Raw genomic sequence first — 24669 nt, forward strand, 5'->3', positions numbered from 1 at the left:
CTCTGACAGTCTGATAGCTTTTGACTACGTCACATAGTAACCGGTGTTATGATGACGTTTTTGAGGTTCCAATTGGGGACAAAAACGTCGTATATACCCTGGCAGTTTCCTAAATATATACTGACATCTCTGTGTTGTTATCCAATCACAAACCTCGACACATTTGTAATCCGTAATATAATTATATATATATATATATCTGATTGGCAACCACGGTTCTTTATGCAATTGCCCCTTTAGAACCTATTTTATATATAAAAAGAACAACAGTTGGGCTACATGTATTTACACCAAATTTATTTTGCTTTCTCAGTGATGGTTTGTAGTCGGTCCGTGTAACACTTATCAATTCAAAGTTTTAAAAAGTTTTGAAATTTTAGATTTTTGGAATTTTGATCAAAGTTTTAAAATATCAAAATTTCAAATTGTGTTAAAGTTTTGAAATTTTGAAATTTTAACCAAATTATCAAAATATCAAAATTCTAAATATCGTTTATAAATTTGATATTTTAGAAACTTGATCAAACTTTTAAAATACTAAACCTAATGTGCAATTTTGATTATTTCACTTTTTGAAAGTTTAACTTTTGAAATGTTTGCTTAAAATATCAAAAATATAAAGGGGCGACAGATGGTACCTGTAATCACTGATGTAAACACGGCTCTGATACGAACTATTCTTAGTTATAAATAAATAGCAGGAAATATATCAAATCATTCTTAATAACAAAATAAATAATGAAAAGAAGAAGTCGGTTTTTTTTTATGAAACATATTAGACATCACATGGGATAACAGCATCCTGAAATTTTAAGGTTGTGCATCTATCAAAAAAAATATAATTAAACCTATTTAAACCGGAATTAACTACGTTGATTTAAATCTCTTATATAAGGTTAGCGTTTGAGATCAATAATTCAAAGCTATTTTGTGTTCCCAGTGCCCAACTTTTAGAAGTATCAGTGAAACATGACCAACTCGCAGTAAACCATATAGTATTATTCGCCTTTTTGACGTTCCTGCTGAAGGTAGATCCAGAAAAAGCGCTTCGGTGGGATGGCATACAACTTAAAATGTTTACCTTTCATGTTTATCGATTGCATGATGATAATATATAGCCTTTTATGATATATTTCAGTTCCAAGAAATGATACGGAAGGAATACTAAAATATAGCGTCGCAATAAAAGTTGTGCTAGGCGTATTTCAGCTGGACCCTAGACAAAAAAGTGTACTGTTTCAGCGATTATAGACGTAATACTAAACTTCGAAACATAACAATGAACTAAAATCAAAATCATACAAGACTTAGAAGGACAGAGGCTCCTGGATTGGGACAGGCGCACAAATGCGGCGGGGTTTAACATGTTTCGTGAGATCACAACCCTCAATACAATGGTATACGTTTATATATGATATGAAAGGTTTCAACTTTCACAAAACCAGAGCTATACGTTGGATTTAAAAGTTCACTTTATTTGGCCTTTTTTAATTTTATTTGACTTTATTTGCCTTTTTAACTTAATTTGGTTCGAGTGTCAATGATAAGTCTTTTGTAAACGAAACGCGCGTCTGGCGCAAAAACCGGCAAAATTTATATTCCGGTATCCGTCTATGATGAGTTTTTGTAGATACCTTGTAACAGTATCTTGGCTCCAATTTGCTGATATTGGATCCTATTACCGTCTTAATTTCAGCGTAAAAAAGATTATATTAAAAACCTCCCACACTGTGGACCAGCACAACCTTAAACCATGCATTCAGTATCATGAAGCGCTTTTCTTGATCGACCTCCTTACGGAACGCTTAACGCTGAATATTTAGGGCAAACAACTTACAAAGAACAAATAAAAACGTTTAAGATGATCTTTCATTCTGTACATGAAATGATATATTCTTTAGCCAACATGATTGCAGAAAGTAAGAAGTCGTAAAGCAAAACAGAAAACAAAATGAAATCAAAAGAGATAATGCATCGTGTATTGGGCCTTTTTATGGCTTAGAGTTTAGTAGAAAATGTATATACATGCTCAACATAACCATACTATTTGACCTACTGCGAGTTGTTCAGTTTTTACTGTTACTCCTGTTTCTCCTAAAATATGGGTGCTAGAAAAACAAGCAGGTAAAATGGTCAATACCAGAGCCGTACGTCTGGGTGGTGTTCTCGAAGCTATCTTAGGACTAGGACATGTCATAAGTCTATCTTATGACAAGTCTTTGTCCTAAGTCGTGTTCTCGAAGCTCTCTTAACTTACGATATATCTCATTTTTCGTCCTAACTTTAGGACACCCAATAAGGTGTCTTAAGAGCATTCTATCTTCATCCTAGTGTAATAAAGTCTTGATTTCGCTTTTTGCTCATTATTGTACGTGAAAATGAACATGAAATGAAACGCACCATCGGTTATCAACTCGTATATAAAGAAATTGTGCATGATTTTAAACTTTGAACTTCGTGTTTCACGATACGATTACACCACAAATTTAATTCTGGTTTATCAAAAAATATCTTTAATGATTTAAAATTTCGACTTAGAATATGTTTAGGACGTCCTAACATAAGATTCGTCTGAGATAGCTTCGAGACACAACTTAAGAGTGTCCTAAGTTGATCTTAAGTCCATCCTAACATTGGTCTAAGATGTGTCTTAGGACGAATCTTAGGATACTTTCAAGAACGCCACCCCTGGTTTTTAAATGAATTATCTTCTTTTAAGAAATATTAATTTTTGTCACCGCTTCCAACTGTCCGTTTTATTTCATACATAAACTTTTAAGTATCAGTATGTTTTTAATTCATATTGTTTCGTTTCGTTCCGCTTTTATTTCGTTTCGCTTTTTACAGGTATCCCTCTTATTGCCCCTTTTCTATTTTGATATTTTAAGCAAACATTTAAAAAATTAAACTTTCAAAAAGTGAAATAATCAAAATTGCACATTAGGTTTAGTATTTTAAAAGTTTGATCAAGTTTCTAAAATATCAAATTTATAAACGATATTTAGAATTTTGATATTTTAATAATTTGGTTAAAATTTCAAAATTTCAAAACTTTAACACAATTTGAAATTTTGATATTTTAAAACTTTGATCAAAATTCCAAAAATCTAAAATTTCAAAACTTTTTAAAATTTTGAATTGATAAGTGTTACACGGACCGTAGTCCCCATAAAATGAAGCAAATGCATTTGTATGCAACACAAGTGTTACGAGTACAGAATAACATGTAAACCAAAAACAGTTTTGAAATATAGGGTTGGTGCTTTATTAAGGTATGCAAGGTGCATACATAATTATCTTACCACCTATACATTTCTAGGAATGTGATTGGTTAAAGCGCCCTCGTGGAGACCGTTTATATTTGTTATTAGGTTAGTAGGGAGGCAGAGCTTATCTCATACACGATTAGTAGCTGTGTTACGTCCCTTTATATTCCATATGAGGTAGTAGGGAGGCGGGGCTTATTTCATACAGTAGTGGTGTTACGTCCCTTTATAAAAACAAAACGGTACTGAGAAAGAAAAAAAAAAGTTTCAACAGACAAAGAAATTGATGATTTAGATTGAAATATATTCATAAAACACATTTAAACCTAACAAGTTGTTATTGGCTGTTGGTATCTGTTTTTGTAAGATCAATGGAAGTAGTTTCTTAATGCTAACAGTATTGAAGACTTGCTCGTTTTGATAGGTCTAAATTTTACACATTAAGATAGTCAGTAAGATAAATTCGTTACATAGTGTGCTAGTCACCTTATACAGTATATATGGGGTCAGTAAATTCAATATGGGGATTTGAGCTTCGCTCTCACCCCATACGGAATTTACTGACCCCATATATACCATATTAGGTCACTAGCACACTATGTTACTAATATTATAAGGTCGTACTGTGACCTATAGTTGTTAATGTCTGTATCATTTTTTGGTCTCTTGTGAGAGTTGTCTCATTCAGGCAATCATACCACATCTTCTTTTTTATATTGACAAAATACAGTTAAACTTGGTTGTGTCTAAAACTCGGATGAGTCGAAGTAATTTCTCGGTCCCGGCATAATTCGCGTTTGATCAATGCATTTTAACCTCTGATGAGTCGAACTCGGATGATTCGAATTCTCGGTTAAGTCGAGGTCATTCTTAAGTCCCGTCGATGTAAAATTGATGTAAATTGACCCCGATGTCTGCAAGTTCAAAATTTAAAAAAAAATCGAAAAAAAAATAAAAACTTTAAAAATAAAATTCATAACGGATTTTTTTTGTCTTGTTTAACCTATTCAATTCCATAAGTAATTAAAGCTGTGTAAATTCCATAAGTTATTAAAGATGTGTAAACATACTTGTTTGTAAAACAGTTAAAATCACATATTTATGATGACCGCTAATCAACACCTTTGTTGATCGTCCAAGCGGAACTTGAATGTGCTGAACCTATTTCACTTGGTATAAAAACGAAATGAATTTTTATGACCCAAGCTGAGATTAAATTAACCATTAGTATAAGAACAATAATTAAAAGGATTTAAATATTTTATTAATTATTATGAGTCGGTCTACTAATTTATGAACACTGTTCACATGCTTTAAAGATTAGTTATGAACATATTTTTGTGAGTGATTCAATAATTTATAGTGACTGACCTTTGTAAATATTTGTGTATTGATTTTATTTGTGAATGTTGTGTGTTGCATGAATCTTTAAAAATACAGAACAAAAATACACAATCATATAATATCATATCGAAAAAAGCACAATGATCAATAAACATGCATCTAGTTTACAGAGATCACATATTGGTATTTCATACATTTTAAATATATCAACCTCGGATGAGTCGAACCTCGGATGGGTTGAATACTTTCGTCTGGTCCTATGACTTCAACACAACGAGGTTCGACTGTAGCTTAAATGCTATAATAAAATGCTTATGTTTGTCAAGTTTTTGAACTGAATACGATCATAAATCTAACTAGTTCGTGCTAGTGTCAATTTCTTTAATCCAGTCATTTTCGTACCAATGTGTTCCACGGTTTTAGTGTTTTGATATTGTTCACAGATAATTCATGACACAAAGTCATTGCATAAATAAAAAAAAAAGTCCATGGTTTGCTTATCACAGAATTTGTCACAAGAATGTTCGCTTGTCATCTTATGGGATTTTTGTCAGATTCTCGGAATCCTCTTGTTTAACTATTTGAATGCCTTAAACAATTTTACCCATTGACCTCTATTTTTATATGTATAATTATAAGACATCTGTAAAAGTCTTATAAAATCTTTGTTATTTATTTATGATTTTTGAGAACTTTAACTTGTCAATGATAAAGCTATGAAAGATCAAGAGAGAACATTTTCCTGCCAAGATTTCAGTTGCTTATATCTCCGAAACAAGCACATTGACCTATATATATATTTTTTTCATATTTTGGTTCCTTTATTTAACCCCTATCAATATATACTAGTGTTATTAAAAGCTTGTTATTTTGAAACTGAGTAGCAAACTTCCTTAACACAACCCCAAAAGAACAGTGACCCCAAACAGACAAAACCATTCTTTTTTACTAGCAACAAATACAGTACTTTCACAGGTACTTAGTGCACTTATAGAACTGAATTAACACAACCCAATAGAAGAGACAAAACCATTCAAGGTAAAAGTTTCTAGACACTGTATTTAAAATTTAAAATGTAGAAAGTAAAATCACAAAAATACTGAATTCTGAGGAAAATTCAAAACGGAAATTCCTTATCAAATGGCAAAATGAAATGATAAAACACATCAAAGAACCGACAACAACTGTCATATTCCTGACTTGGTACAGGCATTTTCAAATGTCGAAAATGGTGGATTGAACCTGGTTTTATAGCTATAGCCCACTATTTTAGAACTTTGAACATCAATTTGTAATGACAAGAGTTTATCTGTATATCTGCTTTACGTGACTACTTCCTTGTTGATATGGTCTTTTATCGTATGACACCTTTATGCACATGTGATAGGTGTGCCTCAGAATCTAAAAATATATCTGTACTTAATTGAATGAACCTTGAACATTGATATAGTGAATTTTGGTCTTGCAACTGCTTGATAGTATTGATTGTTATAATTTGGGCCCTAACAAATAAGTTTAGGAGTGCACTGTTCTCCAATAATATTTGAATGTGAATTTGTATCAGCATGCATATAGTTGAAATTGTTCCACTTTGAGTAGTTAGATAAGCCCTTTACACTTGTATAAGACCTTATTTACTTTTCCTTTAATTTACTTGTTACAGTATTTTTATCTGAGACAACTAACTGTAGTCAATAAACCATATATATATATGGTATAGAAAAATACATGAAATTCTGTATTCCTGTGAAAGTCTTGTTTCAGTATGCAATTTCACAACTTTGTTATTATTTATTGTTATCACAGGTTCAGGGTTCAGGGATAATGTTTGCAAGCTTTCTGGGCTAACCAGAATGGATCCCGTGTATAAGAGAGACAGCACATTTTTATCTGTAAATCTGACTCCTCAGAACAAAACTTTTCTGTTGCATCAATTGCAGTAAAAATGTACTAATGAAGGCATAAAAAATTAACAATACTATATAAAACATCAAATCCAATGCCCTGTACATCTGCAAGATAATAACAGGTATAATCAGAAAAGGAAAGGCATGCTGTATCATACCTGAAATCATTAAGAACTTTAAATAAAAAAGCAACAGTTCTTTACTAATGATAAACCATTGGTAAATCCAGTTTTCATACTCAAAACAGTGGAGTTCTATAATGGAATTGCAGAAATTTCAATCTGAGCAAGATTTAGTACATGCATAAAGGGTAAACATCTTGCATCAGATAAAAATTGTCACAACAAGGATTAAGACGCAATTGATGATTTTACAGATCAGAGGACTTAATTCTGATATAAAGAGTGAGTTCCTAATAAAAAGATATACAAATACCAAACACATGATGAAATCTGTCAAAAACTAAAAAGTATTAGATAAAATTCTCCCTAATCTAAATCAATAAATTGGCAAGCATACCAAGTCTTATTTTCTTTTATACATTAGATACACTACATAGGCTCTTATTATTAGTCTGTGCAATATAACTGAGGGCTATATTTTAGCACAGAATCTGAGAGCCATGATTCTGCAGCTCTAATGTTTTTTTGCAGCCATTTTATATTATTCTAGAAAGTGACAAAATACTGTCTAAAAGCTCAAAAAAGAGTTCTCAAAACTTTAATCAATTATTGATTCAAAACAAGGCCTTCACCTGTACTGATAATTGTATTAAAAAGCTATCATGATCAATTTTTATTCTTGTAGAATTCAGTACAAATATTATTTGCTGAGGTAAAGATGTGATTTTTTTTGGTTGTAATCCATGTTTGGCTTAAGAGTAAAGTATTAAAATTTTATTTACGAATGGTTTCTTTTTCAACATCCTTTAAATTCCAAGGTATGAAGTTTTGCTCTTTGTTCATATTCTGTTCCACAACCTAGAATTAGATGTCCATTTTTATTTATGTCCATACTAGCAGGATATTTAATTTCTAATGAGTCCGTCTTTGTGCAAGTCATGATTTGTCCATCAGAGTTCAGGACATGAAATGCATTATTTCTCATATCACATATTATTATATTGTCATGAGAAGTAACAACTATATCCCATGGATCAAAAAGTTGGTTCGGTTTTGTGTCAATAGGGCCATCATAAGTCCATTTTATTGTTCCTTCTCTTGTCATGGATATGATTCTTCCCGATTTGTTACTGAATTTGTCAAGGATGATGATATTACCCTCAGTGTCAGAAGTGATCCTGTGTGGATAAATGAATAGCCGTTTCCCATCTTCATCATATTCATAAACTTTAAGTTGTTGCTTATCTTCTGATAAACACACTATTTGTCTTTTAACATTGTCTGGAACTGTGCCCATACTTGTTCCCTTTTCAACTGTGCCTGCAATTAATTGACCAGCCTGGCACCAGTGCAAGGCTACAGGGACTTGTGGTTTGTCAATCCATGGTATGGGAAATTGATGAAAATCATTCATTTCTTTTTCTCCATGCCTTACCATTTTTATTTTGGCTTTATCGTCTAGTGCAAGAAAAAGATCTCCTGACTTATTAACAGTCATGTCCTTGACTTTGATATTGTTTGTTTCTCCTAAAACAAACAGTTCATCACTTAAAGCAATTTCTCGCACAACTGAGCAGGCACTATTTTTTATCCAGGTTTTCTCTCCTGATGCTACTTTTCCAATGACATTCAAGTCAGTTGTATAAGATTTCAAGACTTTGAATTGGACTTCAGCAGTATCTGGTAATGTTATAGGTTGGAGCATTCCAATCAGTGAAGAAATAGTTTCTGTGTTTATATCCCCTTCTTTGTATTCCTGGTTTTTGCGTGGCAAGGGAGCAGATGAAATATTTACATTGTTTACAAAACCAAGCATGTCATCAGCAGTTTGGCAGATTTTTCGAATATCACCACTTTTCTTAACCTTATTAATCATATCATGATTTTTCTTCAAATTCAGAAGTTTTTCCTCCAGTTTGGATTTATTGTTTTTTACTTCCTCATTTGTTGTATGTAAACAATTTTTAAATGTTTGCAGCAGTGCACTTGTCTGCTTTGTTATTTCTTCTTTTAGCTTTCGATCATGTTCCTCAATTTTAAGTTTCATTTGATCACAGTGCTCCTGTTGAGTAAAAACAATCTTATCCAGTTTTGAATTTTCTTCTGTAAAGAATGGTATAAATTCATTCATGATAATTTCATCCTTATAGGTAAGTATTCCAAGTTTTTCATGGTGAATGGTCTCAATATCACACATTGTATGTTGCTGATGTTCTTGTGTTAAACAAAAGGGACAGATTAGTTTATTACACTGACGACAAAAAATACTTAAGTCAATACTAGTGTGAATGGAACATCTATGAATTGTCAATATCTTTTCAACTACATCTTGAGCGCCTCTATTGCCTCTGTTATATATGGTTGTTTCCTGTGAAATCTGTATAGGTTCACCAGTTTCTGTGTTGCCTCTGTTATATAGAAGTGTTTCTTGTGACATCTTTATATGTTCTACAGTCTCCGTTCTGCTTTGAAATATTTAAAATTTTATTATACATAATTTTGTTTAGTTCCTGTACTTTGTATCCATAAGATAACCCATTATTAAACAACCTTGAATATAAGTAATCTAAAATTGTTGGTAAATTATCAGATATATATAGTATTGTTCTAGAGAAGTATTTCTTATCAACCATCAAATTTGAGTTGACTTTATGGCCAGTATTTCTTATAGGAAAGGATTACAATTTGGTAACATTGCAGTGATTAGATGATTGTAAAAGAGGGACGAAAGATACCAGAGGGACATTCAAACTCGTAAATTTAAAAATAAACTGACAAAGCCATGGTTAAAAATGAAAAGAAACTTGTGTATTACCACATCCTATTTGTGATCATTATGTGGTTAAAACTAAGTTAGGTCTTATTTTATATATACCTATTTACAGTGTTTCAAATGGCTCAATTCATCCTTTTTTGGTCCTTATCAAATCAAATTACATATCAGGGCTCACCAAACAAGATTTCTACACCAGGTTTCCAAATTTTTAGAAGTTTGTGTTTCCCTAAATTTAATGGATGTTAAAACAAATCTAAATCAGATAAAATGAGAGTCCTAGTGTCTGCATTAGGTCTGTTAGTATCAAAAGAAATTTTGTGCATTCTCTTTTTTTTTTTTGCCACTGGACATTAAGGAACCAACATTCATGCATTCTGTTTTTTAATTGTTTTTTTTTTTTATAGCAGCTTTGTTTGTACATTTACTTTTTATTGATATTCATATTTACTGATATAATGGTCAGATGAGCATGATCCCATTTATAACTAATAAACATCACCAGAGTGCACACTACACATTAACAGGGATAAATCTTTATGAACGTCAGCATATTGGGACTGTTAAGCATTGACTTTCAGTTCTTGTTTGCCGGGCGCTGCCCAGCTTGTATTTTTATGCCCCACCTACGATAGTAGAGGGGCATTATGTTTTCTGGTCTGTGCGTCCGTCCGTCCGTCTGTTCGTTCGTCCGTCCGTCTGTCCGTCCGTCTGTCCCGCTTCAGGTTAAAGTTTTTGGTCAAGGTAGTTTTTGATGAAGTTTAAGTCCAATCGACTTCAAACTTAGTACACATGTCCCCTATGATATGATCTTTCTAATTTTAATGCCAAATTAGAGTTTTTCACCCCAATTTCACGGTCCACTGAACATGGAAAATGATAGTGCGAGTGGGGCATTCGTGTACTGAGGACACATTCTTGTTTTTTATGTGTGAAGAACTAGATACCATAAATAAAACTAATATGTGTTTAGATTTAGAATTGGTTTGCAAGTGTAGACCCACTTGGTTTGTTTTTAGTTGTGTTATGTTGCAAGTCTTCCACTTATCTAAGGTTATATCTGGGTTTGTGATTGGTGTAATCACATAACTACAAACTCATACTATTTTTATATTACTCTTATTTGTATCAGTACTGTCTATCTTAGATGTCATGGTTTCACTAAATTAAATATCCAACAAAAAGGAAACCTCATAATGATTTACACTATATCATGTTTGACAAAACAAACATTGTGCACTTGGAAGAACTGATTTAATAACCCCCCCCCCCCCCCCCCAAAAAAAAAAAAAAAATCGATGTCATATTGTTGTTGTTAGTAAAATAACTTACATGGTACTAAGTAAGCAGTAAATTTCAGTCAATGTACTACATGTATAACATATATAAGTTTAAAAAATAGGTCACTATTGTAGAATTTTGAACATCAATTGGTACTGACCAGAGTTTATCTTATCTGCTTTACTCCTACTTCCTTGTTGATTAGGATTTTTATCTTATGACACCTTCACGAACATGTGATAGGTTTGCTTCAGACTCTAAAAATATATCTGTACTTTAATGAAGGAACCTTGAATATTGATTAAGTTAATGTTGGTCTTGCAACTGTTTAATAGTATTAACTGTTACAATTTGGACTTTAACACAATAGTGTAAACAAGTATTGGGGTACATAGTTCTCCAATACTTTCTGATTGTGAGTTTGTATTAGCATGCATCTAGTTGAAATTGTACCACTTTGAGTAGTTAGATAAGTCCTTTGCACTAGTATGAGTAGTTAGATAAGTCCTTTGCACTAGTATAAGACCTTATCGACTTTTCCTGTAATTTTCTTGTGGCAGTCTTTTTATCTGAGACAACTAACTGTAGTTAACAAACCATATATTTATGGTAGAGAAATTTACATGAAATTCTGTTCTCATGTGAAAGTCTTGTTTCAGTATGCAATTTCACAACTTTGTTATTATTTATAATATTGTTATCGTGAGTTCAGGGTTCAGGGATAATGTTTGCAAGCTTTCTGGGCTAACCAGAATGGATCCCATGTTTAACAGAGACAGCACATTTTTATCTGTAAATCTGACTCCTCAGAACAAAACTTTTCTGTTGCATCAATTGCAGTAAAAATGTACTAATGAAGGCATAAAAAAATAACAATACTATATAAAACACCAAATCCAATGCCCTGTACATCTGCAAGATAATAACAGGTATAATAAAAAAAAAAAACCCGAAAGGAATGCTGTATCATACCTGAAATCATTAAAGAAGTTTAAATATAAGCAGCAGTTCTTTACCAATGATAAACCATTGGTAAATCCATTTTTCATACTCAAAGCAGGGGAGTTCTATAACAGAATTGGAGAAATTCCAATCTGAGCAAGATTTGGTACATGCATAGAGGATAGACATCTTGCATCAAATAAAAATTGTCACAACAAGGATTTAGACTCAATTGATGATTTTCAGATTAGAGGACTTAATTCTGTTATAAAGATTGAGCTCCTAATAAAAAGATATACAAATACCAAACACATGATGAAATCTGTCCAAAACTAAAAAGTATTAAATAAAGAACTCCCCTAATCTAAATCAATAACATTTTGATTTAATTTCAAAACCTTTCAATGTGTACTTATGAAGAGTTGTCTCATTGGCAAGTATACCAAGTTTTATTTTTTATACATTAGATGCACTTCCTAGACTCTTATTATTAGTCTGTGCAATATATCTGAGGGCTGTATTTCAGCACAGAATCTTAGAGCCATGATTCTGCAGCTCTAATGTTTTTTGCAGTCATTTTATATTATTCTAGAAAGTGACAAAATACTGTCTAAAAGCTCAAAAACGAGTTCTCAAAACTTTGATCAAATATTGATTCAAAACAAGGCATATACCTGTACTGATATGTGTATTAAAAAGCTATCAAGTTGAATTTTTATTCTTGTAATATTCAGTACAAATATTATTTGCTGAGGTAAAGATGTGATTTTTTGTTGTTGTAATCCATGTTTGGCTAAAGAGTAAAGTATGAAAATTTTATTTATGAATGATTTCTTTTTCAACATCCTTTAAATTCCAAGGTATGAAGTTTTGCTCTTTGTTCATATTCTGTTCCACAACCTAGAATTAGATGTCCTTTTTTATTTACGTCCATACTAGCAGGATATTTAATGTCTAACGAATCTGTCTTTTGACATGTCATGATTTGTCCATCAGAGTTCAGGACATGTAATGCATTATTTCTCATGTCACATATTATCACATTGTTATGAGAAGTAACAATTATATCCCATGGATCAAAAAATTGGTTTGGTATTGTGTCATTAGGGCCATTATAAGTCCATTTTATTGTTCCTTCTGTTGTCATGGATATGATTCTTCCCGATTTGTTACTGAATTTGTCAAGGATGATGATATTACCCTCAGTGTCAGAAGTGATCCTGTGGGGATACATGAACAGTCGTTTTCCATCTTGATCGTACTCATAAACTTTCTTATCTTTAGATAACCACACTATTTGTCTTTTAACATTGTGTGGAACTGTGTCCATACTTGTTCCCTTTTCAACTGTGCCTGCAATTAATTGATCATCCTTGTAGCAGTGCAAGGCCACAGGGACTTGTGGTTTGTCAATCCAGGGTATGGGAAACTGATGAAAATCATTCATTTCTTTTTCTCCGTTCTTTACCATCTTTATTCTCGGTGAATTGTCAAATGCAAGAAAAAGATCTCCGGACTTGTTAACAGCCATGTCCCTGACTTTTATATTACTTGTTTCTCCTATTAGCAACAGTTCATCACTCAAATCGATTTTTCGCAAAACTGAGCTGGTACTATTCTTTATCCAAGTTTTCTCTCCTGATGTTACTTTCCCAATGGCATTCAAGTCGGTCACATACGTTTGCAAGACTTTAAATTGGACTTCAGCAGTATCTGGTAATGTTATAGGTTGGAGCAATCCAATGAGTGAAGAAATTGTTTCTGTGTTTATATTTCCTTCTTTGTATTCTTGGTTTTTGCGTGGCAAGGAAGCAGAGGAAATATTTACTTCGTTAACATGTTTAAGCATAGCATCAGCAGTTTCACAGATTTTTTTAATATCATCACTTTCTTGTATTTGATCAATTGTTTCATGTTTATAATTCAAAATAGATAGTTGGTCCTCAAGTTCAGATTTACGTTTTTTTATTTCCTCATTTGTTGTTTGTAATTCGTTTTCAAACGTCTGCAGTAGAGCACTTGTCTTTCTTGTTATTTCTTCTTTTAGCTTTCGATCCTGTTCCATAATATTAAGTTTCATTTTATCACAGTGTTTCTGATGAGTAACCAAAATTTTATCCAATTTTGAATTTTCTTCTGTAAAGAATGGCACAAATTCATTTGTTATTATATGGTTCTTATCAGTAAGTATTCCAAGTTTTTCATTGTGAATGGTCTCAATATCACACATCACGTGTTGCTGATGTTTTTGTGTTAAACAAGAGGGACAGATTAGTTTATTACACTGACGACAAAAAATACTTATATCGTTACTAGTGTGAATGGAACATTTATGTGTTACCAACTTCTTTCCAACAACATCTTGCTTCTTTTCCACAATATCTTGAGCACCAAGTTCTTGGTTTCTTTCCTTTGACATGTTTCCTTGTTCATCCATCTCTGCTATGCTTTATAGTTGTAAAATTTTATCGTGTACATGTTAACTTTTCTGTACTTTGCATTTATTTAATAACCTATAAAAAGTTTAAAGTGTTATTTAGTACTGGACCTGGAAAGATACTATTTATCAGCCAATCAAATTTGTCAACTTATGTGTTGTATGTGATACATATTTTTATTTAAATTGTTCTATTTATTAGACACAATTTCAATTGAATGTTAACTTCAGTAATAAGAGTTTTTGTACTTGATTTATTCAATTTGACAAATTTTAGTCAAACTTTTCTGGACTTCTATGGAAGGGAATGGTGTTATAATTGATCTTCAACTTGATAATGTTTTTAAGTTGTAGTGGATAAGCAATTTTGTAATCACATTTGCTGTCAAGTCAATTCCTGTTTGCTGATTATTCGAATACATCATTTTTTCCTGGCTTCCATGGAAGGGAATCCATTAACATTTGATCTGTAGTTTGATAATTCTGAGTTGATATGTGTATTAATTTATTTTTGATCTAGCATGTAGCCACTTCCTGTTTGACAATAGTTTTGAATTCATGCAGCACCATGACTTTGTATTGGTCTTATTTAGCTTTATTTTGCAGACATTGGGTTAACTGACCAAGTTTAAGAAATACACAAATTTGAAAAAGACAGTATGATTGAAATATCTTCCTTACTTTGTTTTGTTGACACTGCGAGGGATCAAATAAATGATTACTTTTACATCAACCAATGAACATAAAACCATTTTATGATTGTATGCCCATCCACATAATCTGCTATTGTGTAAAAATTCTTTGAAATAGCCCTTTACTGAATTTGTAATTGATTTAAGTTATATTTTGAGTTGATGTCCATTTTGAAGAGTCTACTGTCTTGTATATGCTATATTGTTAAACAGTAAAAATAATCGAAATTCTGTTTATAAGACTGATATAACTTTTGCGTTTGAGTCTATTTTAATAAAACCTTTTGATGAAGGCTGTTACTTATAGTGTGACTTACTGAAGCAACTTGACCATATGTACTCTGTTCCTGGTATTTGTATCAAGGAGAGTTGTCTCATTGGCACTCATACCACATCTTCCTATACCTATGTTTATATTGGTATCAAATAAAACATGCTGAACTGACAATCCCACTGGTAAATATGTATACCTGAATTAAATGGGTATATAAGAAAACCTTGGTTAGATTAAATCAAAGTCCTTATGTATGTAGTGTATTTGTTGACATTAAAATGAATGTTGTGCAATAGTCCACTTTTATCATTTTTTCTGTATTTTATTATCTCTGTATTTATTGATTTTGTGCATTCATGCTCATCTAATTTTTATTAGGTCTGTGGTTTATTTCTTGCAGAAATAGCTGGATTATATTAGTAATACAATTCACTTGTGATATTCTTTACCCAAATATTTTTTTCTCAATTTCTTGAAGCAAAGACATTACTAGTAAGGATTTTTGTAGCTGTTAAAATTGGTCACAGAACATGTATTTATATTTTCATATTTTCTTTCAATTTTTCATCTTATTCAATCCTTTTCTGTCTTTTGAGTGAGGGCATAAATTTTATAATATTGAAAGAAAAAAACAACTATTACAAAAAACAATAATAAAAAAATGGGTGTTAGGATTAGAAACGATTTTGTTTAAATTATATGTTGAATAGCTATTGACAGTTTAAGAAACAAAATTATATATTGTAAAAAAAAAGTTATAATGATGTATATGTAATATTCCATTGTTTTAATTGCAGAGGTGGGCAAACTCCATTGGTCACATTTTCTATTCCACATGTGCTTAAGAAAAGGTATGTGTTACTTACTAATGAAAAAAATAAAGATGTATACTTCAATAAGAACTTGTCAAAGATACAAAGCTTACAATTTGGCAAACCAGACAGATAAAAGAAGATGTGGTATGAGTGCCATTGAGACAACTCTCCATCCATTGAGTCACAAATGTAAAATTAAACCATTATTCAATATTGGTTCAACACAGAGCCTTGGCTCACACTGAACAGCAAGCTATAAAGGGCCCAAAATTGACTAGTATATAACCATTCAATACAGACATAAATAACAAATAAAATTTAGGAAGATAAAAACTGAATATGATATTATTACCAAAACACCACTTGTACTGTTGTCTGCAGGAATTATGATTAGTATATGATAGAATATTCTAATGCTATTTGTAAGTGTAAAGAGTAAAAAGGTTCTCAAAGGACACTGTCTTAATTGTTAATTAAATTTAAAAAAAAAAAAGATTTAAAAAAAGACACATCTGTCTTTAATGCAAACAAATGATATGCAGACAATTTAAGATCAAAGTTTGATCACTGACCTGGTGTCATTGCTGCTTTTCTGACACCCAAGCAGCACAAAATAACAAAATGAATTAGGTGTATTTTATCTCTTGGTGATGTAGCATGTCTTCTTCAGAATGCTTTTCCTCTGTGCTAGCAAGTTTAAAATCTGGCACTTTTTGTCTGCCTTGTACAAAGAAGGGTTAATAATTATATCACATTGATATTTTTTATTGCCAATACATTCTAAAGAATACCCAACTGACATGAAGCATCAATTTATTGCTATCATCCGTGTGATTAGCCTGAATTGATTTCATCTTTGATTTCAGATTTAGACAGCCATTTAGACCAAACTGCCATCATGAAACAAGTCCCAATGTAACTGCTCTTGCTCAGGAACCAGATCCTTTACTGAGTGATGCCCCAGCAGAAATGTTAAAAGTAGCATGGCATGTATCGTGGCATAATGGGATGGAAAATCTGCTGAATTATTTGAGCCAAAACAAAAATAAATCAGATGGAAATTTACCAGAGTAAGTTTGTTATATAGTGTATGGGGTCACATTATAGTAAGTCATTATTTTGTTTGATATTCATGACAAAGACATCAACTAACTGTAGCTGGATGGTAAGTATAACTTTTGATTTCACAACACTCAATTCATACTAACAACTTTTCACTAGCACAATTGTGAGCCAAAATTTGTTCCTGTGAAAAAAGTTCCAGTGGAACTAATATCACAGGAAATATGTTCTGGGAGAACTTTTTTCATAGATAATTTCAATATAATTTGTTCCATCTCTATGAAATAAGTTCCACACTTTACCTGGTGAAATAAGTACCGGGTTGGTGAAATTTGTTCCTTACCTAGTGAAATAGGTTCCAGGTTTATGAGATTTGTTCCTTACCTGGTGAAATAAGTTCTGGGTTTGTGAAATTTGTTCCTCACCTGGTAAAATAAGTTCCTAGTCTGTGAAATATGTTCCACTGGTTAAACAGGTTATCTTATATACTGAACATTTGTCATCAATGAGTTTAAAGTTATCATTCAAGTGCATTATAAAAATAAGTATAATATATTGATAATACATGTATAATAAATGAAAAATGTAAATCATCCAATAAGAATCTTGTGGACTATAGCAAATGTTTAATTATAAACGTAAAAAATATCAAAATGACAGTCCCACTTTGAGCCAGAAAAGAGTATAAGGATAAGAAAAATCTTTCAGAAAAAAATAAAGTCAAAGATGAACATGAACATATGAACTAATTTAAAAAGGACAAAATAACTGATTAATGATTCCAAAAGACATGAAGAAACAAAAGACACACTCTTTTGAAACTGTTCCATGACAAGTACATGTATGACTAGAAACAGGGCCATGACAGTTAACAGGAACCAAGGAGGAATACTACATAAAACATAGATACAAATTATGATAAATTACCATCACTTTATCCTGTAGAACTTTACAGTCATGCCTACAATTCACGGCACATGTATCCCATGCCAGCACACTCAGTACAGCATTTAGCTTGCTTTATAATTTAAGTGTAACAAGAAAATGTTTCGCTGTGCAATACGTTGCAAAGGTACTTATTTCAGTGAAAATAGGTTTGAGAAGAACTTATTCATTGATTTCTTTGAAATATGTACATATTGGTCTTAAACTAATATCACAGGAACTTATTTAAAACGTTTAATATTAACTGGAACAAAATTCATGGAGCTATGATATTTGTTCAGGAACTTATTTCATATTTGGTCTAAAAAATTAGTTCCGGAACAAATTTTACAGTGCTGGAACATATTTTCTGTGATATAAGTTCCGGCGGAACATATTTCCTATGAAATTTGTTCCAGCGTAACAAATGTCACGCCGGAACATATTTTTTGTTACACAATCGGGTAAAATATTTTACCAGTTGATCAGTTTGTAGCAGAATAATTCAAGCTGCAATTAGGTAAACTGTTGTAGCCATTGCTATTGAGATACCACAAGGTTACTGGATAAGGACAGTAAAACTTATCTGGATTTGGAAGTTAACATGCAAAGAAGTGACAAAATTGTCATGTTCATATGGACAGAAATTAAATGTTTGCAGGTTTATTGATATGAAACTTGATGCAACTGAAAGCTTTTAAAATAAATAAGTCATAGTAGAAATTCTTAATGAGTCTTGCATGTACTTTTTTTTTTTTGTAGGTATAAAAATTTACAATTACATGTTAAGAATTATTTATTCAACACATTTCATTTCTTTTTAGGTTTTCTGCAAAGCTGCATCTAAGTTTTAAAGACAAAATGTTATTGCAAGCCAGTCATCTGAAAGAAGGACTACAGCAGGCTATCTACACTGTATGTAATGCCACATCCCATAATAGAGTCAGTCAGTCCTTACATCGTCTGCTCAGTTATATAATGGCAGCATTTGGTTTTGGTGGATCTGACATGTTCTTTTCAATGGAATGGTTCAATAGTATTGGAAGGTAAGCATAAAGTTTTATGTTATAGAAAAACAAAGGATAATAGATATCCATCTATGACACAAAATCAGAACTTGCACAGCAAAAAAAAACAAACAAAACAACAATGGAACAGTTCTTGTATTGTATCATTGTAAATAGGAATAAAAAATGAAAAGAATAAACTTTTCTGATAGGCAGTCATCTTTAATTGAAATATAGCTGGTGTCAACTATAATTGACAATTTGTTTGATGTGTTAGTGACTGTTATTAAAACATTGGAAACAAAAGGTTTGCTTTAGAACTCTCAAATACTCTTACTGTTTGAACACTATGCATAAAGAACTGTCCATTACTGTCAACATTGGCTGTCACTATAAGATATGATAACCAACACTTACATAGGAGAGTTGTTTATAATGAACTGTTCATGATAGCTGCAGCTGTTTAGAAATGACTATTCTTATGTGGTACACAGTATGATAATATTTGTTGCTAGATTTATTCTTTACAAAGGGTGCTTGTTCTCAATTGTTGAAAGACCAAGATAGTTTTATTTCATTAAACATTGAATATTAAGGAACAAAATGATAGCTTTTCCTAATGAAGTATTATCATTCAGTTATGTTTCGTTTCAGGTTTTTGAAAGTCACACCTTCTAATACTACTGATGAATCCTTGCTGCAAGAAGTTTTAAGCTTCGTTTCCATGGCATTAAGAATGGCCAATCAGATTCCAGATAACACTTTACAGTTGATAGGAGAATTGTTGTATCAAACATCAGGCCCTCTGATTGGTTTGTTACACAGAGCAGCTGTTATTGGAGAAACTAGAGATGTGCCTGAAAATGTCAACATCAAGAGGTAAAAGTTACCAAATATATTTTAATATTCCAGACACACATTTTGTTTATATAAGACTCTTTGGTAGCTTTTGAATCAAAACAGTTGAAAGTCTAAGTAAAATACAATGTTAAAGAGCATTAAAAACCAATAGTTCTCAATTAGGATAAGGCAATCTATGTAGTGTTTTAAGTTGTGCCTTTTGGTACTTTATATGATTGTAGTCAAGATCAGCCTTCAATGATTCATATTATCAGTTGGGGAAATGTCAGATTTTCTTGATATTGGTAAGTAAATTCTTGATTTATTGGTTCTTAATTTATTGAATTTAATATACTTTTTATTTTTATTCCAGAACCCTTGACAAAGAACTTCTCTCATTCATATCAACATACAACAGTAAATTACCATATTTGTTGTGTAGAAGGTAGGACTGAATTTGAAGAAAAAAGGAAAATTTTCTTTGTATATAAGGGCTATTCCATTTCAATGGATGTGACAGGGTATAAAGGGACTGTTAATGCCCCCCCCTAAAAAAAGACAAACAAACACAAACATATTTTGAGTGGTTCTATGATTTTGAAGACATTAAATGAATATACAACCTTAAATAACACAGAACCCATGTTCAAAAAATTACCCTCTGATATTGGCTTTAATGGAATAGCCCTAGTGGATACAAGATATTTGTTGGTTAGAATACTGCTATAGTGATACATTGCTTACCACAATGGCCTGAGGTTGTGGGCCCATCTACCTCACTAAAAATGAAGTCAAATCACAGACTTTGGAAAACAAATAATAGATGTATGCTTTTATTATATGGAACACAATGAAATGTTTCATAAGGAAGTAAATAATAATTAAAAAAAAAAATATATCTTTCTATGATTAATTAAGAAAAGAGAGAGATTAATTATATGATTACATAACATAAAAAATATGGAGCACACTAAATAATCTGCAGAAAGTGTTATTTAACAGTGTGCAACACATTTCTAAGGTATACTGGTAGCCAGAAAAAATGTTATAGTCATTCCTATTAATCTAATTAGAAATTCTGTTTTTTAGGAGTATATCATGAAAAAAATGTTTATGACGTTCGTTATCATGACCAAATTATGTCAATGAGCAATGAAACACAAAACTTTAAGCCAATCAGAAAATATTTTACATCCAAAAATAAAATATTTGTTGTTAGAGAAATTATATTAGCTACATATGTAAAGCGTTATTTTCATGAAAATGATTAAATTTTGTGAAGTGAAAGAAGAATGAGACAATTATATAATTTAATTACAAACGAAAGTGAACCAAAGCCTGGTAAATCTGTAGTACGATAGAGTCCCTAATTATTAAAATAATAAAATTTATGAATAACTCTTTCAGGTTGAAAATCCAACAGTTAAGAGGAGACTTAGTCAATCAGTTAGTACAGAGGTTAAATGTCACAGATGCTCCACATTTCTACAATCTTGCCTCCCTTGAAGGAACTCTCCAATGTTTGATGCATATCACTGCAAGGTAATAACATTCAACAGTCGTTTTACTTAAATATAAAAATCGAAATATGTGATTGCCAATGAGAAAACTCTTCACCACAGACCAAATTGTGTAATGTAAGCAACTATAGGTCACTGTACAGCCTTCAACAATTAGCAATACCCATACTATATAACAATTTTAAATGCCCTGAAATGACAAATGTTAAATAATTCATTCAAGAAACTGAAGGCTTGATTTATGTATAACAGAATTAACGAAAAACAAATATGATATACAGCAACAAAGAACAACTAGGCTCCTGACTTGGGACAGGTAAATACTTAATGTGGCGATGTCAAATATGTAAAAGGTTTCCCAACCATTCCCCCTATTCTGGGACAGTGGTTGTACAACACATCACAAGAACAAACTGTAAAAAACAATTAACAAAACACAAAAATGATAAAAGGCTTTCAATTAATTACAGGTTCCTGACTTCGGACAGGCACATATAGAATGAAATATATTTTATTTGAAAAATATTGTTGCTAACAAGGGTTGCATACCTGCCAACTGTCACTATTTGTGGGGGACTTCCCACATGGAGCTCGGCTCCCAAATGGAAATTGTGAAAGAAATTTTAAACAAAACAATTAATTTTATAATGGCTATAGGTTTGTTAAAGTATAAAGAAGCCAAAAAAAACCCCACTTAAATGTATTTGAAGTCCCCCTTGAAGATTTAGTAGTACTAAAATAGCCAACTTGCACTTAAAACACAGATGGGCATTTTGAAAAGTTGGCAGGTATGGGGTTGTCTGCTCTTTGGTAGGGCTGATGTCTCTTTGACACATTCCCCATTTCCATTCTCTATTTTATTATAAACCGTTTTTTGTTGGAAAATATAGTGGTTGTATCTATAATTAAATAATCTATCCTCAGAATGTGAAGAAATGTCATTAATACAAATAATTTAGAATTCTTGTTTTTGATGAAAATGCCTATACACTTTTTCCATATAATCTCTAGACCTGGATGGAGCCAAGAAAGTACAGATTTAGAGAGTTACACATTGTGTGTAAGAGTTCTGAATTGTTTATTGGAGGTAATTTGAAATATAAATCATTATTAGAGTTAAGACAAGAAGAATTCAGATTTCATCTACATAATTACCAAAATTGACTATTCTAGAAAATTTGAGTATTTTTAACAGGTTTTTTTCTTTAAACCATTTTAAGTATTATATTGTATAACATTTACATATGATTCAAAGATTAACATTAATATTTCTAGTAGCATTATGAGGCATATTTTTCAATGACGGGTATTTTTCACTATTAAAATGCAAGTGATTGATTCGATGGTGAGAATAAACACATATGAAAGGAAAGAGGTATATTTTTCCAACTTAATTTTGTATATTCTGTGATATTATGTTATTTAAGATTTTAAATTTACTTAATATAGGTAGTATCAGCATTCCATATTGGTCGTGGTGGTACTTCTATGTCATACATGGGGAAAGGTGTTACCAAAGCAGCTACACTATGCTTGAGACATCTGTCATATGAAATGGCTACATTGTCAGAGGACAAGGTAAACTAAATGGTCCTAGTAGTGTAGAAATTATTGTGATAAAGATTACTGTTCTTATCTAGGGGAAATAACCCATGAATTAATTGGCTTTTATTTAAAATCCAGTGAAATTTTACTGAATGTTTATATACATATAAAGTTTAAAGTTATTAGAATAATGAATAAATCAGACAGCAATCATACCACACAAAAAAATTAAAAAAACATTCGAAGGTCAGTGAAGGTCATTTATGATAGATAAGTTTCTGTATGAAATGCCAAGCTTTGAAATAACAAAAGTAGTGGATGGTTGTGAATAAATTTAGAATATACTATTACATAATGACATATAAGAATAATATTTTTGATAAAATTTAGTTAATAACTCACAAAAAAGAATAAAGATATATACAGATAAAAAAACAAAGTTGTGACAGATGCCTAGAAAAGAGTTACCTAAATTAAAGTTTTGTTTCCATTTCATTTTAGGAGTGGCCTAAACAATGGGGTCACAAACAAAACCGAACAGGATCAAGTGGTTTAGAGAATGGACTCAACTGGATGTTAACACTCTGGGCATATAGAGACCCTGAGGTATATTGAATTTTATAGTGAATGGGTTGTTTTCAGCAATAAAAGGATTGTTTCAATAATCTAGACTTGAGTGCAAAATTATTTATTTTTTATTTTTATTCATCAAATACCATAATGATTACAATGTAGGAACTATCCAAATAATGAGGAATGTATGTGAAAAATAGATTTTGATTTAACAAATAACATTTTTGTTTCTTTCTGCAAATTTAAAGAAAATATTTCTAGATCTAGAATAACTTAAAAAAATAAGAGTTTCAGATATCAGTGAATTTAAACATTTGATTTTTGATATTTTATCAGGTGAGAACTGCAGGGCTTGGTATAGCTGTGGCCTTGACCTCTACAGAAGCAGGAAGAATAATGATGACCTTGAACTGTAAACATATCCCAGGAGGCATCTGGGGAGCATCTATTAGTATACTCCTGGACCATTCAGAATGCAGCATGGTTAGACAACAGGTTAGAAATAATTTGTTACAGTTTGTAAAAAATCGTTAAAAGTTGGTAAAGCCAGTAAATCATTTTATGCTTGCTGGAAATTTAGCACATCAATATGAATAAAAGCTGGAAATTTAGCACATGCATTTGAATAAAAGCTGGTAATTTAGCTCATAAATACAAATAAAATCTAGAAATTAAGCTTATAAATATAAATAAAAGCTGTAAATTTAGCACATGAATATGAATAAAAGAAAGAGTGTGGTAAACATCTTTGAAACTGCAATTCCATTACACCAAGATCAAGACAACTTGAGGTTGACACAGTCTTTAAAAAATTACAAGTGTCAATGTAATAGTCTTTTATTTCATGTACAATTCAGAAGAAAAAGATTGTTATATGAATGTCCTTAGCAGTTTCAGAATTGTAAACTTTGAAATAAATGTAATCTATATTACAGCAAAAGTGTGCAAACATTTATTTCAAATTTTAACATTAGATAAATATATGTTGTGTTTCATACTTTACAGGCAGCATTACTGTTGGTAAATTTGACTTCACAAAGTATGCCTTGTGGGACAGTAGAATTACAAAGTGATGCATGGCAGGGACCTATTGTTACTGATACTGAAATGGAGGTTAGTATCATCAGAAACCTGTACTTCTGTATCTCAATATCTTCACTCTTTGGTGGTACAGTAGGAATTTAACTTAGGTAATACAGTTCCTAAATAATTTTTATGGCCCATCTAGGGGCATTATGTTTCGATCTGTTCATCTGTTCGTTAGTCCATCTCTTAATTTTTTCATCCGTCTGTTTGTTCGTTTCCTGCTTCAGGTTAATGTTTTTGATCGTGGTGTTTTTGTATG

General features: G+C 31.5%; 2 protein-coding genes across 2 annotated transcripts in view; one reads left to right on the forward strand and one right to left on the reverse strand.

Moving 5' to 3' along the window:
- The window catches only part of LOC139524161 (rotatin-like), an 80603-nt gene that overhangs the window by 35823 nt on the left and 20111 nt on the right, over positions 1–24669 (forward strand). The window contains exons 22-32 of the mRNA XM_071318773.1: positions 15836–15889; positions 16720–16923; positions 18664–18885; positions 19501–19725; positions 20060–20131; positions 21094–21228; positions 22218–22293; positions 22656–22784; positions 23253–23357; positions 23661–23819; positions 24330–24437. Coding sequence (XP_071174874.1) covers positions 15836–15889; positions 16720–16923; positions 18664–18885; positions 19501–19725; positions 20060–20131; positions 21094–21228; positions 22218–22293; positions 22656–22784; positions 23253–23357; positions 23661–23819; positions 24330–24437 — 1489 coding nt within the window. The remainder of the gene's footprint in view (positions 1–15835; positions 15890–16719; positions 16924–18663; positions 18886–19500; positions 19726–20059; positions 20132–21093; positions 21229–22217; positions 22294–22655; positions 22785–23252; positions 23358–23660; positions 23820–24329; positions 24438–24669) is intronic.
- LOC139524162 (uncharacterized) lies at positions 7298–9182 on the reverse strand. The gene has a single exon (XM_071318774.1). It carries the CDS (start codon positions 9074–9076, stop codon positions 7436–7438), a length of 1641 nt encoding a protein of 546 aa, XP_071174875.1. The 5' UTR covers positions 9077–9182; the 3' UTR covers positions 7298–7435.

Source organism: Mytilus edulis, chromosome 5 (assembly GCF_963676685.1).
Source record: "Mytilus edulis chromosome 5, xbMytEdul2.2, whole genome shotgun sequence".
Taxonomy (NCBI): domain Eukaryota; kingdom Metazoa; phylum Mollusca; class Bivalvia; order Mytilida; family Mytilidae; genus Mytilus; species Mytilus edulis.